The 18,769-nt window shown below is 41.7% G+C and overlaps 1 protein-coding gene across 1 annotated transcript in view; it reads right to left on the bottom strand.

Moving 5' to 3' along the window:
- Positions 1 to 18,769, bottom strand: part of ARIH1 (ariadne RBR E3 ubiquitin protein ligase 1) — a 35,598-nt gene that overhangs the window by 11,998 nt on the left and 4,831 nt on the right. Inside the window, exons 2-8 of the mRNA XM_009574637.1 lie at positions 15,278 to 15,422; positions 10,017 to 10,109; positions 9,572 to 9,627; positions 5,426 to 5,492; positions 4,286 to 4,392; positions 3,762 to 3,804; positions 2,547 to 2,618 (exon numbers count right to left, since the gene is read on the bottom strand). Coding sequence (XP_009572932.1) covers positions 2,547 to 2,618; positions 3,762 to 3,804; positions 4,286 to 4,392; positions 5,426 to 5,492; positions 9,572 to 9,627; positions 10,017 to 10,109; positions 15,278 to 15,422 — 583 coding nt within the window. The remainder of the gene's footprint in view (positions 1 to 2,546; positions 2,619 to 3,761; positions 3,805 to 4,285; positions 4,393 to 5,425; positions 5,493 to 9,571; positions 9,628 to 10,016; positions 10,110 to 15,277; positions 15,423 to 18,769) is intronic.

Raw genomic sequence — 18,769 nt, forward strand, 5'->3', positions numbered from 1 at the left:
TCGCTGAAGCAAATAGCTACGAAGGCACACGACATCCCTCCCCAAATACGACTGCCCCATTTTCCTGCCAGAAATAGTGCAGAGAGAGTAAGGACAGATGTACGTGCACTCCAACTGTGCAATTCCTAGCCCAGTGTATCGCTACAACCTCATGCTACGGCAGGGAAGGATTTTACTTGGTTCCTCTCTGAACAGCAGCCGGACTGTGTCACTGTCAGATAGACACTTGGGTTTCTCCGTGCCTTTGGCCAAGGGCCAGCAGGCAATTCAGGCAAGAGGAGGTGGTGGCTGGCAGCCCCGCGGCTCTGTGCCGATCCGGTTCTCCGGAGGCTGCGAAGCTTCAATTGCACATGTTCCAGCAGCCAGTGCTGCTCACGCTTCATCATTATAGCAGTGTGAAATTACCACCTTCCACATTTCCGCTGCCCACAAGAAGCCAGAGATCATTACGAGGGGTGGGTTACATTTCCTGCCAACTTTCCCCTCAATTGTATCTAGCGTCAGTTTGGAAAGAGAAGAATTGTGATATTGTCCTTCAGTTAATTCAATTGATATGGATACCATAAGACTCCAGGACAGTTGGCTTGCTCCACTGTCTGGTGTAATTACCCTGATGTTATTTTTCTTCCTGTTGCTGCTGTACAGCCTGGGCTCCAAAGTATTTTCTTGCCTTAGGAGCATCTAGTATGGTATTAGAGGAAGTAGCTTAGACTGGGATGTTCAAGGACAACAGCTCTTCTGCTGCTGACTCCAGACTACAGGAACTAACAGATAAGCTGGGCTGATGCCAGCATGGCTTGGCCATACTCATTTCCCCTCCTCACCGTCCTCTGGATGGGTGCTTCCCACAAAAAGTCTTCTTACTCTGGCCATTTAATACTATTTCTGACAGTCTGAGCTATGCTTTAAATACCAGCCCAACCACTAGCATGGCTCCTACCTGACAAAGTCTAGATTCTGGTAGAAAAAGAAAAAAGAAAAGAAAATAAATTACCATCTTTACAATAATATTTCTGTCTACGCTTAAGTCTGTGGGCAAGCAAGCTGCAGAAACTCTAACCATCTTGTCTGAAAAAGAGGCAAGTAGCTTCCTATTTCCAGTAGCCACCATTAGTGGCACAATATTCGTGTTTGGTCTACATTAACACATATGCGTATATCATTTCAGCCTTTTTAGTGAGCACAGAATCTAGTAACGGAAAGCTTAACATTTGATCATAACAAAACTCGCAAGGAGATCTCAGATCCTGGTCTTTAGCAGCACATGCCAAGGTTGGGGCAGGTAGAAGACCAGCAGACCTATAGCCATGACCAGAGGGGCAGCAGCAGCTCCTAATCTGGCTCCTGAGGGCTTTGTCACAGGCAAAATAGGACTGCAACACAGGCAAAGTAGGGCTGTGGCCATTCTGATGTCCCAAATATTTGATACCCAAGGCTAAAAGCTGCTTTACATATGCTTACACTCAGCCCTTTCCAGCTATTTGGCTACCCTTCTTCAAGCTTAATACAGGCAACACCTGAACACCAAGCAAACTTTGAGCAAATTTGGTTCAGTTCTTGAGCCACAATACATCTTTGAACACACCCACCTCAGAAAAAGCCAAGTTCGCTTTATTGAGCAACATTCAGCCTCCACGCAGGGACCACACAAGTCCCAGCCCACGAAACAGAAAGCAGCAGCCAAGACTGCACAATTTCAGCCTGACTTTAACTGTGCATTTCAGCATGATGGGTGTTTCTGCTTTCACCATAATGCCACATTCCAGTTCAATGAAAAACACACAGCCAGCCCCAGAAAGAAGCAGCCACTGCTGCAAACAATACCATTAAACCAGTTACACAACAGAGCTGAGAAAACAAAGCAGCCATTTCCTCACACTCTCCCCACCTTCTTCCACCCTCCTAGCTCAGCAGTCGTGAGACCCAGGTCTGCTCCTAACGCCCCGATGGCATCTGCTGCTTTTGTTTTCTTGCCACCATGCCAACCTTTGTTTTAATTTGTCCCAAACTGAACAAATGCTGAAGTTTTAGGCAAAGTTGGGCTAGCTGGAATGAAGACATTTACATAATAAAATCTTAACAGCTGTTCTGCCAGTCTCTCTCTGGAATCCTGCCCAGCGGAAATGAACAACTCCTCAAGAGGCCAACCCAGGGGATTTAAAGGCAGATGTAAATTATCACAGCCAAATCAAGCCACAGGTGGCATTAACATGTTTCACACACTTAGAGTGAGGCACAGATTTGCCTAGGGAAGCCATCAATGCTAGACAGGAGCCCAAAGACTTAAAAACTTGAGCTTCCTTTGGGTCTCCAATTAACTCTTTCTTAAAAGAGCAAACTCCACTTAATATGAAGAACCTCACCTGATTCGAGGCAGTAACACCTATTTGCTCTTCAAACAAGAGTACTTCAGTGTACTGTGGATTTTAAGGCTTGCTCTTAACTAATGACATGCAACAGAAAGAATAATCCTCATACAGAGGAATTAGGCTGTCATTCTTCTTTTCATCTGGTAAGTCTACAAATAATATGAGAAAAACCCTCACCTTTGTGTTCGCTGCAATCCAATTAGAAGTTTCACTGTCATCATCACACTTCTTAATCCATTTCTTTAACCACTGTTAGAAAAAAGAAGAAAGAAGAGAGTTACATTTAAATAGAAGAACTGTAAATGTTCCTAAGACAGCTGCTTACATTAAGGTAATGGTAAGGAATGCATAACCACATGGGAATATGGGAGGGTGGTGGTGCTGGAAAGCAGTGCAAACAGCAACTAATTTAGCTGCAGACATTTCCTGCAGCACTGTCCTGAACCAGCGAGCACAATCACTCAGCACAAACACTTCAGCAATGAGTCTGCAGTTCTTAAGTTCAATCAACACAAACTTCATGTGGGACTCTAAAATAATAAGGACATTGTAACAGTGACCTGCCAAAACTGCAGTCAGACCCTCTGTGATGCCTAGCTTTACATCAAGCTGAGTTTGCCCTTAGGTTTGCAATGCTCACCTTATGCTTTTTTTTTTTTTAAAAGAAAAACCTTATTGAGAACATGGCTTTATCACATGAATGCAAGTAACAAAAGCAAAAGACTGCTTGCACCTGTTAGATAATAAACTGACCACATCTAGCCTGGAAAGACCAGCTAAACCACGCTAAACCTTTGGTGAGGTTTCCCTCCCCTCTCCCCAAGGAAGTTTTTTTTGCATTTGTCACTAGGAGCGCAGACTGCTCTGTCCCCAAGGCATGAAACACGGCTGTCCGTGAGCTCTGCACAGGCCACAGATTCCCAGGCTTGATTACAGTTTTCGACAGCTCCACAAACAGTTCTAGAGTTCACTGCATGGCAGCAGGTCCCAGGACCAAATTAATTCCTTCAGTACAACAAATCACAAGCCTGCCGAAGCACCAAACACCTACAGAAACGCCTAGTACAGGAATGCTTCTTGTGAAGTGAAGCATTCACTCCTGAAGCACCTTCATTCCTCTTCAGAGGGTCACAGCTGTAACAGCCACCTCCTCCAGACATTTCCCCATTTGGCCAAGGCACTGTTCCTTCACAAGGTGCATCTTTGAGGCATCCTAAAGGCATCCAGTATGATTTCACTGATTCTTCTCACACTATGATCTAAACAGGTGAACTACTATGCTTCTTGATGTGAACAGCTGCAAAGTTTGTGCTTCATTTCTACGTCTTGCACATAAATTGACATTGAACTTTTTCAAGTCATGCATTTAGAAAAGAACTTTGACATGCTCACCTTGCATTTAACAGGATCATGCCAGTTTTCGCCGCAGTTAAAGCTATAAGTGAAAGAAAGGGGAAAATAAGCAAATAGGGCAGATGATTACACTTTTATTTAACTAGGTTAACACCATGGAAGTTTTCTTCTGGGTTGTTCTGCTGAAAGACCAAAGCCAGTCCTGGAAACATGATACATGTAAAAAAAAAAAACCCCAACCCTCAAATCCCTCTACGGCCATTTCAGAGCAGTATATATCTCAATACACTCTGATTCTCTACAGCATCTACAGTCAAGAACCTCACCTAATCTGAAACTATTCAGCTAAGGCCATCACTCAGTGAAAGCCAGATCTATCTCCATGTCAAAGGAGGCCAAAGAGACAGAGAGCAACAACTACATAGTGATGTGCTTTGCAACCAGCTGTATCTAATCCTGGTTTACCATTTGAAACCCATAAAGACTTACAGAATACATACTAATACACTTTCAAGGTTGTAAGTAAAAAGCAGTATCAACATCTTTTACTTGATTGTTCTTACCAAAACTGACGTCCACATTTGCAGCGAACGGGTTTAGCATCAGGATATTGGACTTTCACAACGTGGTGGCAATCTGGGGCAGGACACCATTTTAACAGTCGATTACACTACGAAATAAAGCAAAAAAAAACCCCAACATAATAGAAAAAGGATGCTGCACAAGGACCCTACCTGCCCTTCATCCCTTTTTCATCCTTTCAACCATGACCTTCAGTCACAGTCCTTCCTGTCTCACCAGTCCTCTGCAGTAAGAGTACCGTGTCCTCAATCTAAGCATTTACTTTCTACTGAAAGAAAGCAGGAATACAATAGCCAACTCTTCACTGTCAAATGGCCTCTTATGAAAGATGAGGAGCGTAAACACTTCTGCTGACCTCCCAGCTCACCCACAGAAAATATTTGAAGACTATGAAGCTATAAAGCTTTCCACTGAAAAAAGCATCTGTCATTTGCAACCACCCATCTCTGTTCCACCGCTGCAACAGCCTTTCTGAAACACTGCTCACACCACGCTCACTAGCTTTTTACAAGCACCACTTTCTAACACCTCTTGAACACCATCTCATCGCCTGTTCCTGCTGTACTGCAGCCAGATATGGGTCTGCACTGCTAGACTTTTGTCAGTCTTTCAGCCTGAAACACCTGTTTATCTCCCAGTGTTCCATTAAAAAAACTACTGCATACATCACTTCAAACAAGGAGTGAAAGTTTGATCCCAGTTACAACTTACATACTGGGCTCTACAGTGAATCTAAAACGCACACAACCGGGAAATTGGGACAGTGGAAAAATCTTCCAAAGCACCCTTCTCTAGGTTTATTTTGATTCTGAAGTTGCAAAGCCATTAGTACTTTGCTAAAAGCAATATTGCAACTTTACTTCCAATGACATCTGTTTGCTATATCTCTAGGTCTTTGATCCTGCAGATTTTTTTTTAGTATTTTCTTACAGCTATACCTGTAACTAAACGGGCTATAACATAACCCCTGCAAAGCCTCTAACTTGAAGTTACACTTGATTGGAGACTATGCAAAAAAAACCTGCTCTACAGTTATAAACAAGCATCACTTCTCTGGTTTGGTACACATGCGAAACAAAAACAACCTAGAAGCCATTAAAAATCTCAAATAAAACACTCACCTCTACAAAACTATTGGTTATTAAATGCTGGTACTTTAATTTAACCTTAGAATCTGTGATCAGACGCCTGTGGAAAGGAAAGAAACAGAAAAATTATTGTAGAAGAAAACTCATTTCTTCCATACATAGCCAGTAAGTTCAGACAAATTATTTTGATTCTTCCTTCTATGCCTGTACTTTTTTGTACTTACCTGTTGTCTATTTATTTACTGTATTACATTACTATGAAATCTACAACTATTGTATTTAACTTTTAATATTAGCTTCAGAATCACACAGAAAGCTCATGCATTTCAAGAGAACTGAACCTCTTGGTGTGGGGATTTAAAAACAAAAACAAAACACCACAAAAAACCCACCACACTTTCCTGAACAGCCCAAAAAACAGAGCAAACAATTTCATTAGTTCATTTACATTAAACATGGACATTTTTTGGCAAATCCCTTTAAAAAGCTCCAGAACAACTGTTGTGTGGTTACTAACTTCGGTAGATCTAACGTTATCTGGGTTTCTATGGAACACTACAGCTTCAGTTTAAAAGTTAACATGGTTTTAATCTATTTACCATAAAAACAAAGTTGATTTAAATTCAACATCATAGAGGGTGTACACAACATTGATTTTAACTTTAAATTAAGTTAGTCAGCTCGGAAGCAGGAGAGCAGAAGACGACCAGACAGATGGTAATCCTTTAAAAGCATGGTGACCACTTTTCTTCTGGACACACCAACCCAGCTGGCATTTGCAGACTGCCCAGCTTAGGTGCATTCAAGACTAATTATGTATTGCTGAACACTTTTATATACATCTTTCAGTTATGACTGAAGTATCTTCTACATATATAAAAACTCACAATATAAAGTTGGACTAATACACACTTTGCGGTATTTCTGTTTTAAATTAAACTGTGGAATACAGCTTTATACAGGCCACACCACATGTAAATACTGAAATTAATAATTATCCATTTCACGGTGCAGCCAAAATCAAGCGTACTCCTGCATGTTATCATGCCAACATTCATTAAAGAACAGTGCATGTGACGATGTGATGCGGCATAAATCCTAGCCCTTAGCAGCCTGAGGAGTTCCTCACCAAACGACATGCTGGTTATTACATAAACATAGCACATGGCAGCCAAATTCTCAGTGCTAAAATAAAACAAATCAGCTGACAAAGCACCTCATCAGGCCCATGTCCACAGCAAGCCTGCAATTTTGGAGTGAAACTTATTGAAGAATGAAAAAACAATTTGAACTTATAATATGAATTATAAATCTCACTTTCTTACTCCATACCTGAGTTTTTAGGCATAATAAATGTCCCTTTAAAAATTTATTGTATTCTATGTATATATCAGGAACTGGAATTTAAATGAAGAGTAATGCCACAGCTACCCAGAGCACATGGAGTACGCAGTCTGCTGTTTTTGCTTACCAAACTGCCTATGATCACTCCAAGTCAGCAGCCTCACCTGCTCTAGGTTCAACAGCACTGCCACAGCACCACTTAGGTCAAGACCTTCAAGAACTCTGCTCTGAATATTATTGCCTTTTGACAAACAATAAATGGAACTAGACAAATAAAGAGATGAAAACTGTTCCCAGTGCCCATGAACCATCCTTTGGGGTACATTCCTCTGTGAGTCACGCTATAAAAGAAGCAACCACACCGAAGAAGCCAGGCTGGAAAAGCAAACTGCTTGCAAAAACAACCGAACTCTTGATCTCTTCCGGCAGCTCAGTTCAGAACTACACAACCTCAAAAATTCACCCAAAGATGGCAGCAATCCTTTATCAGACCATAAGTTTTACACTTTTGCTCCATTTTGATAATGCAAACTCCTCAAAGACACCAATCAGTGGAATTAGCAAAATGCACATCACGTGAGATGTCAAACACCCTCCCAAAGGAACTACTTCAAGACCTTACTACTTTCTGATCTGACACAGAAGCATTGGTATTTGCAATTATGCAAAGGAAGAGGCAGCGCTCCATACAACTTCCATACAGAAAGCCAAAATCCATCCATTCCCACTGAGTGTGTTGATTCTCAGAAGTTACTACCAGACTGCTGCCACCCATGAGCAGCAGCCATTAGACACACCAGTAATAAAGCCAGCCTGTCTTGCTTATCAACGAAATCAACATCTTCGCATGTAGGTTAAAGCAATTACCAGCAGCATTAGCAAGGGTGAACATGGGATAGAAACAGATTACCTTCAGCCAGTTTGAAGGTCTTGAAAGAGCTCAAAGGGACCCTCTCTTCAACCTTCCTACTTAAGCTCAACAGTAACAAGGAAAACAGACAATAAGCTAGCTAAATACTCACAAATCCAGAAAAGTCATCTGACTTGCTAAGTTGGGACTCGTATGGAGGTAATTCAACTTGGAGATATACTGCCTTGCTGAGGGCAAGTACTGAGAAGAGAGCAAATTAATAACGTGGCCTACCTACTTTGATTTTCTGACGGATAAAGAAACCCATGTCTCTATACATTACACATTAATCTTAGGTTCCTATAGCTTGGAAACCTAGAGCTGCAGACTTTGTAAAAAGGAAAAAACCTAAAAAGAGAATAATTAAGGACATGGGAGGGGGTGCAGATTCCAGTTAGAATTAATTACATTTTTATTCATGCCATGTCATAAGATTTTTGCTTTTAAAGGAAAGCATTTGGCTTTTGCAAAAAAAAAAAAGCACCTCCCTCCCCCAGACATTCCAGGTGTCCCCCGTAAGATCAGGGAAAGGTAGATTTTTACCTGCACAAAACATTTATAGTTTTACTTAGACAAAGAGAACTTGTTTGCTTTACCACCTAGATGCCATTTTACTATCGTAGGCCCTAGATATCTCTGTCATTTCTAGGTGGGGGGGAATCCCACAGCACATGGTGTAATTGAAGACTGCACAGATTCACCCCCAGCGTCATGGTTTTCTGTGCTGTAAAAGCCATGAAGTGAAAAGTAAGGATAGCCAGACCTACTACTAATATCAAGCAATAGCAACAGAAGCCATAGCAACAAAAGCCAGTGCTGCTCTCCTCTTCTTCCGTCCTTTCCTTGCTACTGTTACCCTCACGGCCTCCGCTGATTTCAGCTAGTCTGAAATCACTATTTGAACAGCTTATTTGAACTGTTGCAATCACGAAAACACTCAAGAAATTAATTGTACACCACCACTAGTTGAGGTGAGATTCCAGTAAACAAAAATCTCAATCCAGTCACTCAAGATATTATGCCGACTTCTGCTCAGTTTCCACCCACTGAACTCTACAAGCCACCCCTGAACAGGGCATGAAAACACTTCATCTACTTCCACTTCTATCCAGCCTACACTTCATGACTAACATAAAGCCACTGATGTAGAGGGATACGGGAAATCACTAGTCTGAACTGGTATAAAAACCAGCAAATTAATATCAATGAGTGAGTCAGACTTTAGGAAGGAAGGAATAAGGTAACAGAATAAGCTTCTATTTAGACGCTTTTTAGTGTGAAGCATTAAAATGAACTTAATCAAGGTTCAGAATTGTGAAGGATATTACTCATGCAATAACATCACCCAATATAAAAGAGAAGGAAGCTCATGGAATTCACTGCTCCACCATGTACGAGCAGTCATCCTACAGCTGGACAACTTAATAAGCAAAGTGACACAGGCTGACATACAAGCTTAATCAAATCTTATGTTTGAGGGTCAACTGCTTTCTATCAGAGGGCATAAAACACGCCCTACATCAAACCATAAACAGGACTTCTTTCCTCTGACTCACATATTAACTATAGCTATAGGACTTGGTGAACCAGTGAGTTGACCTAGGTAGGAAGTCCTAAATTCCTACATAAATCAAAGGAAACAAAATGCACAAAGCAGTTAAACAGGATTTGGAAAGACTGCCTGGTGTTTACTCTGCTGTCATGCTGACCAAATTGGTCAAGGAGTCTTTCCTCCAAGTACTGTGGCATGGATTTCTCAGACCTAAACAGGAAGTTGAGACATACCAGTATCAAAATAGACAGTTCAAGACCAACTGCCTTAAAGCCTCTATGCAGTTTTTTAAGCCAGTACATTTGAATAGCACATGAGTAACAAAATGGAAAAAAGAGATGAAAGCCAAGAGGTAGCAACTCATCATACTTACATAACGGTATTGTCATCGACTAAGATATCACAGCCATGAGCAGGGCATGAAATGGTCTGAAAAAACAACCAAAAAGGTCATACAAGGAACAGTGTTTATCCTATTTTTGCATCACAAAGAATTGCAAGGCAACAGGCTTCACTACAATCCATAGCAAAAATAGTACATTGGCTCTATCATCACGTCCCAGATGTGCCACTGTGCACAGCACGATTCCTCCCACCCAGAGCAAAGACACCCGCACTAGCTCCATGTAGTTCCCTTCAGCTTCACCCGTGGCAAAGATCGCAGCCCCCAAAGCTTTGGGGCTTGGGTTTTCTCTGTTATTGTTTTGGGTTTTTTAAACTTTAGTGGGGAAGAAGTCTCCCCTTTCTTTGCCCCTCCTCTCCAATACACAGAATTTCCAGAAATAAGTCATGAGGTAAAAATTGAGTCGACATTTTACCTGTCCCATGCCTTCCTCCATTATTTTGGTAGTTAAATATTCACTCCAGCACTGCATACAGAACTTGTGTCCACACTCTAGGCCAGTAAAGTACTGCAGTGACAAAGAGCACAAGACATTGGATCATTTTATCACATATATTCACTTGATCATTTCACCCTTCTTTGGTGCTGTGCAGTTTATCACATCTCTCATCCCCCACACCAAACTTGAGACGCCACTATTTATTTTGCATCATCACCACTACAGAACATTGCCAGTGCAGCTTTAGTCATGCTTTCAAAGCCAGACTTTAATCCCCAACCCTAGCAGCAAGGAAAGGTGTGGCTGACATTTCCATCCTGCCTGCCCATTTAAATTGATCCTTGTTTTAGGAGTGAGCATAGCATGTCTCTCCATTGTTTTACTCTTGCAAATGAGTAAAATAAATGCAAAACCACCAAACAGGCCATAGTTACAAGATGATACGGAGTCTTCTTTCCTCCTATTTTTTCCACTTGGCTTGCTATCGTATGTGGGTGCTGCCCAGAAGTCCCAGAATATGCACACCAGCTACGCACAGGCACTAATTTAGCTCCCTCTTGTATAGGAAACAGTAAGTGATCAGTGATCAGTCTGCATTACTGGGTGAGCACTAAACAACAGAAATAGAAAGAATTGTGTGCACTTACGCTTTTAATGCGTATGCATAAATTTTGCCAACTTACTTGGTAAACTTCCCTCTGAAACCCAGATGCTCGTCAGATGAAGACACTAAAGATCCTAACTGGCAGGTGTAAATTACTAAATAAAATTCAACAACGATTAGCTGTTGCAGACAGCAACAAGGCAACTTCATCTGTGTATGCATCATCTACGCAGAATATGTCAAGATACCATCTGGGACTGAATGGTTACACAAGGGTTTGAGAAGCAAACACTGCTGAGGAAAGACTGAAATTAAGTTATTTTTCTCTGGTCATCTTAAAGTTGTTTTATACTCAGAGCCAGGGGCAAGGACAAACTATATTTAAAACAGTTCACTCATACCACTATGCAGGTTGCTATTTGATGGCTTAGCTTTTCAAACCATCTTATTCTCAGCCAATAAGATAAAACAAGAGCTCCACCCTGAGATAACATCAACTTGTGTGAAACTCCACAAATGAAAGAAACCTGGTATCCTCCCCAGAACAGCCCTAAACAGCAGCAGGATACTGGTAATAAAGAAAAGGAGAACATCCATTTTAAGAAAACAATGTTCTTCCCAAACTGCCTCCTTCACCATAACAGACTCAAGATTACAGTCACCACATCACCCATTTTGTTCATCCGACACTAGCATATTAGCTAGGTTACGCTCATCTTTTGATGCTAACAGTAGTCAGATTGCGCAGGGAAGGTGCTTGTTAGCACGTTCTTCCCACGGCCTCGCCATTTTGTGATTCACACTCATCTGGCACTCCTGCCATCAACGGAGGCACAGGTTTGAACGTGAGGCTTGGAAACGTGCTGTGATGCCGCAGCCAGCGGGCTCAACTCTGCCTGCCGTTCCCACAGCCCTGCCAGAGAGCACTTACTGGGCGCAGCAAGGCAGTTAAATCTGACCTGACCAGTCAGCGAGGAGAGACATGAGCTGAGCATCTGACTTCGTTCCAGATAAAGAGATACCCACCCAAACCTTTGCTTTCTTTGGAACAAAAACATCAGAGTGGTGTGTCCTGTCAGCACCATGGCTCAAGAAGAAAGGAGGCTGTGCCCAGGTACACCAACTCCAAGACTGAAAAAACCCTTGAACCATTTTTGAACCATTACTGAGCCGGCTAACAAGGTATCTGATGCTCCACAGATGCTGCTGTGGCCAAGTGACGTCCCCTGGTGATGCAGGGTTATGATAGAAAAGCCCCAACATCTGTAACTTTTGGGATGCCAAAAGCGCATAGCCTGAAGACAGCACTGACTTTTCCCAGAATTATGGCTTCTCCACATGTGGTGGGAAATAAGCATGGGCAAGGGGCTCATCCCTTAATGAACCTAAATACTCCTACAGCAAGCACACACAGGGAAGCACTACAGAACATAAGTAAGCACATGTCTTCATTTAAGACTAGTTTCACTTATTTCAGACAGTGAAAATATTTGCTAAATGCTCACATAAAAGGCAGCCACCACGCTTCCTCCCAGGCTGCAAAGAATTCAGAGTATCTTTCAACTCATTTCTTTACTTTGAGGGAGTTCCCAGTTATTTTTGGCTAAGCTGACAGCAGATGTCAAGGGAGCAAGCAAAAAGGCCAACATAAAACCACCAAGTGTAAAGGGTAACTGACTTCTGAAAAAGCACGTTATCACAGGGGACAGCTCTACTTTCACCCTATCTATATTCATCACCTACTTTTCCTGCGATGCCAAGGGCTAGCAGCAGCAAGCTGCCGTTCGATACCTGTCCCTGCTCTTCTGGTAGCATCAAACTGATCGAAGAAGGGATCAGCTGCCCTAAGATGTGTTTACCATGACAGCCTCACTCAGGCTTTCTTTACTTCAGTAATGACTGACTACATCATCTGCGTGTCCTTAGAACAAACACACAGTTTGGACAACAGCATGATGTTCCCCAAACACCCCCACCCCCGCAGCTTTCCTCTCAAATGGGACCTGAAGGGCAAGCTGCAAGAGAGGAGGCAGGCAAAGCCAAAACCCTCTCAAGTCCTGCTGTCACCAGCAAGGGTTTCACCTGAAATAACTACTGGGACTCGACACAAGGTTCATGGGGAAGCAGAGAGACTAAAATAGCTCCCTTAAGTTTTCAAACCATCAGGTTGCAGGCTGCCATGAGGGCATCAAATGCCTCGTTCTGCAGGTGCTTCCCAAAACCTCAAATCACAGTTCTTTGGAGATGACTGAAGAGCTATAAAGACTTCGTATTTCCCTTATATGTGCCTTAAAAAGCAGACAAATACCACCTGCAATGACCCCATGAGAGGGTGAATATTCAAGACTCTTTACATTCCTGTAACAGCTGTACATTCTAAAATTTCTTAACAAGTGCTACTCCAAATTCCCAGCTTTCTATAGCCTGAAAGGGACTCTCAGAAAAAAATAAAGCTTTTTCTGGGGAAAAAAAATAAAAGCTGACCATTGCAAGAGGATTTAAAAGCTGAGATTTCAGGTTAAGTATTGAACATAACTTATCCTAGAATTTCTAATTCACATTCACCAAAACACCTTCAAAACAGATTTCAAACCAGGCTTATGGTCCCCTTAGTCACAGAGACTCTTTCTTTAAAGTAGTAGTAATAAATACTAGTTTTCCTCTATGCTCCAACTTTGGGGTACAGCAAAGTAACAGAGAGGTTCCCTTCTATTGTCTCTTGACTTAATCAACACTAACAATTTAGGGACACCTCTGCTCACTTGCTACATAACTGAGCCTCTACTATTTTTAATGTGCTATTCAAACTACAAAAATAAGACATATTAGTGTGCTTTGCGCAATTATTTCCAGCAGCCAGAAAGCTGCTTCCCAGGCAGCACATGTATTCCCAGCCAGAGGAAAGGCCTGTCAGTTGCGAGTGCTGGGCATAGTGTTCACACCCAGCACAGCAACTACATTAAGAAGGAGGAGAACAATATATTAAGAACATGAAACCTAAATTTGAAGTTTCCAAGAGGACCTTTTCTGCAGATAAAATCAAAATTATTTTCTTACTACCCAACGTGGAAAGTCCACAGTGATTAAACAGTAGGAAAGTCCGCAGCGATTAAACAGTAGGAGTTTAGCGTAAGGTAGAGAGCTAGACAAATCTCTCAAGCTTGTCCTTCTTTTTCAAAGCACCTCTTTATACAAAGCAAGCAATGATTCTCCTTAGCAGCTATTCTCTGGAAAGGAAGTCAGTGCACAAGGCTTAAAAGGAGATGCACAAAGTCTTGTGGTTACTGGCTCAAGAGCAATAGTGATCTTAACACTGACAATCTCAGCTGCCTGAAACTGGGCTTTGCTCTGCTCTGCCTGCTCCAGAGCAAGGAAAAGGCTTGCCGTCAGGCTACAGCAGCAAGGGTACTTTATTCAAGGCTACTCATAAACCCCAAAGCTCATAATGGTTTCCATTCTTGCTGAAAAGCAAGCTCATAAAACACACCCAGAGCAAGAGTGGAAGCCTTATGTAAGGGCTGCTCTGCTCTTTAAAGGTCAGGCAGACATTACAATGTTTTGGAGGGTCAGAACAGCACCACCAGGAACGGCAAGTTCCAATAAAGGAAGAATTCCTCATGTATGTCAGCACCCTGCCTTTTGGCAAAGCCACAGATGGACTCTCATATTTGAGATTTTCCACAATCTCATTTTCTTCCAGTATCTCCCATTATTACGTCCTGCCCCTGGAAAGTCACAGCAGCTGCTTGCCTGTCAAAACACAGCAGAAGCCTGGACCTCTGATTAGTGTATCAGAAACTTTAGTATTTGTGAAGAGCTACAAAAAAAAGCACCATCACCAATCTTACCACAAACCAGAAGACTAATTTAGAGCCCCAGCAAGCACTTCTACCCTAATCTTCTCCAATTAAGAAGGTATTGCACAAACATGTGTTCTCTGAGCAGCACAACTTTCTTTTACTTCTACTCCTACTCAGTTTTATTCTAGGCTTTCTAGCTTGACTATTTTGCATCATTATTTACTACTTTTATAAGCTGCTTCCCATCTTGTAATTTTATTTAAGTAAATCCCTTTGTCCGTCATGCTTTCCACACATTTTCTTTCATGTATCATTTATTCGCATGTCTCAATTGGTATCTGATCTTTGTAAAAATCACTTGATCTACTGCTTGCTTTTTTCAGAAGAAATTCACTGCTGCTCAGACCCCAGAACCCTCAAAGGTTTTTGCAGAAGAGATAATGATTTCATTTGAAATACAATCGCATTTCGGGTAAACTAATACTGTTTGAGATTTGTTTAAAAAGTTTGTCAAATCACACAGGAAGAATTAAACAGAATGCATAAAGCAGTACGTAATTCTGTGGTCCCCCACCGCATTACCTGTATCAGCTGCAGCACACAAGACATAAGGTTTATTGCATTAAGAAACAATCTTGAACACCATTTTTTTAATGCATATGCTACAGATTAGAAAATTCAATGAAAAAAGTGAAATCTCAATTTCATTTCAAAGGCCTTTTTAAAATACTGTTGGAGAAGTCCTTACAAACTTCTGCTCAAAATGTTAAGTTTCAGATAGCAAAGCTGAGGGAGTTACTGGTCAGATACCACCTTGGCTGCCAGGTACTTACCGAGTTTGGGTAGTTCAGATAACAGATCTGACAAGGCATATCCTGGGCTGATGACCTTGTGTTCATCTGGCGCGTTCGAGACTTTTTACTTGGATTAATTACATGACACTCTGCAAAGAGCTTCTCCAAGTTGCCATCGAAGTACCTGCATAACACACATAAGAAAATGAAAATTTAACTACACTCCCTGTAAGTCACTTTTCAAATTCTATTTAGGAGTTAAATGTACAAAGTTGGTTTTAATACTTCAAACAACTCACACACCTTTTAACAAACTCGTCACTAATACAACACAACATGGCCCTGACCACAGAGGTGGATATTAGACAACTACATCATTTCAGAGATTTGGGCTTGAATTGAAAATTCAAGTACCTTCAATTCTTCAGCTGCATTTCAAGTAATTCATGATTCTCCACAGTGATTTCTTTGCATTAAAGCTCCAGGACAGGAAACTGAACAAGAACGTCTTACTTCACAGTCCAGGCACCAGGAAACTTCCCTACATCACAGGTTTGATGCCCCCAGGTTCAATTCTCTTTTCAGCTTAAGCCTTCCATTTTTCCCTAATATTCTAATCACTAAAACATTAAAGAGGAGGCAGGAAGCAGCAATCAGTCATGGTTCGTGATTCAGCAGGTCCCTAGTTCCTGCATTTTTCATTTTCCTCTGTGTACTCAGTCTACACTAAGCGTGCCCCAAAGAGGTCCTGACTTCAACTGTGGTACTTCCTTCTCTGATCTAAGGAGAAATGTGTCAGCGGGGTCAGGCACTTGGTTCAGCTGATGGAGCGCTTATGCATGGTCACTGATCTCCAATTAAGGCAACTGCAGGACTGCGTTTCACACACTTCAGACATCTCCAGAGTTTGGGAACAACTGCTGCTGGATCAGGACTCTGATCTCCAATTAGGCCAGTCTTCAATTTTACACGAAACACCCTGCCCATGTCCAGAGCCTGTACAGTCCATCTCTTGGGCCAAAATCCTAGCCATTTGATTATCTTTTGTCTACAGTCAACCTGAGATATTTTAACAACCTTCTAAGAAAATACAATTCCAGGTTTACAACGCTTCCAAAGATTAGATATCTCATGGAAAGGAGGATGCAAAATTGGTTGAGGGGAGATGAAAGACCACTTTCTATTTCCTATTCCCTTAAGGAAAAAAATACTGCTTTGCTTTACAGTCTTACAGAAAGCTCTTCAACTTGGTGAGGAGGACCAGTTTTGAAAGAACCATGAGTAGGCAGGTCAGCCTCTTCCAAATATCAAGACCCCACATAACCTTTCTCCAGCCTGCAGCAGCTGCAAAGAACTAATCAAATCTGACAATTAACCAGCTAACCTTGCCTGCATGTATATCCCCCACTCAATGCTGGTAAACAAGTACCCCCCCACCCCATCATCATTAGCAAGTTCAATCCAAATAAGGTGGCACTTACATAGGAAAAAACCCCACATTTGACCATAGTGCAGTCATTTACACTTAAGACCAGCAAACTTACTCCCAGCAGACAACTGTCCCTGTAGCTAAGCACACAGGCAAGGCTGAAGTTAGAGTCTTTACAAGGCATATATTTAAGCTTATATTTACAAGGCATATATATAAAAGGCATATATTTACAAGGCATATATATAAAACAGACCAAAAAAAAATCTACCATCCGCCAGCTGACAGAAGAGAACCAAGACTTTCTGCTGGGGGAAGAAGTTACTAGGTGTGTCTCAAAAATGTGGGACTAGGCCTGTTATACAACATCTAACCAAAACACCTCTGGCCAGATGGTCTTATCCCGCAGTATTCCCAAAAAGTCCCAAATCCATAGCAGCTCTCTTACAGCACTACCTACCAACAAGACTTGACTTACAGTTAAAAAGGGTTAGTTTCACTGCTGGCTCATATGTTTCCTGATGCAGTTCACATACTTTAGATCTTAATTTTCAAGACACTGAATTTTGAAGGTAGTGGTGAATTCTGGCATTGCAGCATACACGAGGCTTTGCCACTGTTCTTCGTTAGCTCAGGGATTTAACTCAACCAAGTTATTTTGTTTGCCATGAGGATTACTTTTATCTAGAAAATTTTAGCAAGTGAATTCAGTGCAGTCCCATTATAGGCAGTTTTGTTTATTAAAGAGTCATGGATAAATATTAATGCCACAAAAGTTTTCCAGCCTTCAAATAGTTCTTACATGCAGCACCATCAATGTAGGACATCCTCCATTTGAAAAGAGCAGACAAAGAGTTGGGTGTGATGTTCGCAAAGAAAATAGTTTTGAAGACAAATGCTATGATGCAACTTTAATACTGCCATTCATGGTCAGCTAAATGCTTATGGAAATACCAGAGATATTTGTAATGGTGGGCTGTTTTTAAGGGTGCATATCCACGTCACAAACTTGACTTTACCACTTGCACCAGGCAGTTCTATTTTTACAAAATCTCTGCAAAAGCTGCTCTGAGCCATGACACCTACTGCCCTACAGCAAGAAATATGGACAGAAAGTCACCAGCAACTGCTTTTCACCTGGAATTACCTATTCCCTCTAAATACCAATGGGTAGCTAAGAACAACCATTTCCTTCCCGGGCTTTCAGTAGTTTCCCAATAACAGATAGAAAGTAAGTGATTTGACATTGTGTGTTTCTTGGGGCTAAAGGCTAGTGACAAAGGTAACTCAAATAAGATGCATAGATTGGAGTCCTTAACCAATTTAAACATTTCCAAAGTACCAATATACTGCAAAGCATGCAGGTGCTCACATTTTGGTACAAGAGCCATGGCTCATATTAAATGGTTTCCATCTCCGAAGTGCCTAGTGTCTCCTACGCTCACACAGGAGAAGCAAACGAGGCAGCTAAGAGACTCAGCCAGGGCCATGCAGAAGAGGGAGAAAACAAATCTAAAAAAAACGCTAAGTTTTGCCTTTTTAACTCTGCTGCACTCTTAATTCTTACAGTATTCACTCTGCTGTTTGGGATTGCCATTTGTAAACCTCACCAGCGTTGAAGAGAAATAGGGTATCAGGTATTCCTCCTTCTCCATGCTGGGCCTACAAGCTGTTTTCTTTTAATTTGCTTTCTTTGCTGTGCCAGGATGCACTGAGCAAGTAGTCTCCACAACTACTTGCATGTATGTGTCTCAGACTTAAAATCATGCTGTCACTGGGCAGTAAGGAAATAGGAACTCTAGAAAATGCAGAAGAAAACCTGGATCTCCCTGAAAATACAGAGTTGCAATGGGTACTCCAGAGTAAAGTCTAACACCTCTCTAACTGCTTCACCACTCCTTATGCAAACGCACCAAGGGCCCAGTTAAAAGACTGTTCCAGTTCCTTCAATGGTTAGGAACAACTCTTAATACCTATTACCATGCCGTTTTCACACTTGTTCAAGCATCGACACAGACCATCCATTTAAGTAGATCTCCCTTTGCCCTTCCTGTGTTCTTCTGTTGCAGGCAGCAGCTCTAACACCCTTTCCCTAAAAAACA

This window comes from Fulmarus glacialis, unplaced genomic scaffold, assembly GCF_000690835.1.
Source record: "Fulmarus glacialis isolate BGI_N327 unplaced genomic scaffold, ASM69083v1 scaffold5673, whole genome shotgun sequence".
Taxonomy (NCBI): Eukaryota; Metazoa; Chordata; class Aves; order Procellariiformes; family Procellariidae; genus Fulmarus; species Fulmarus glacialis.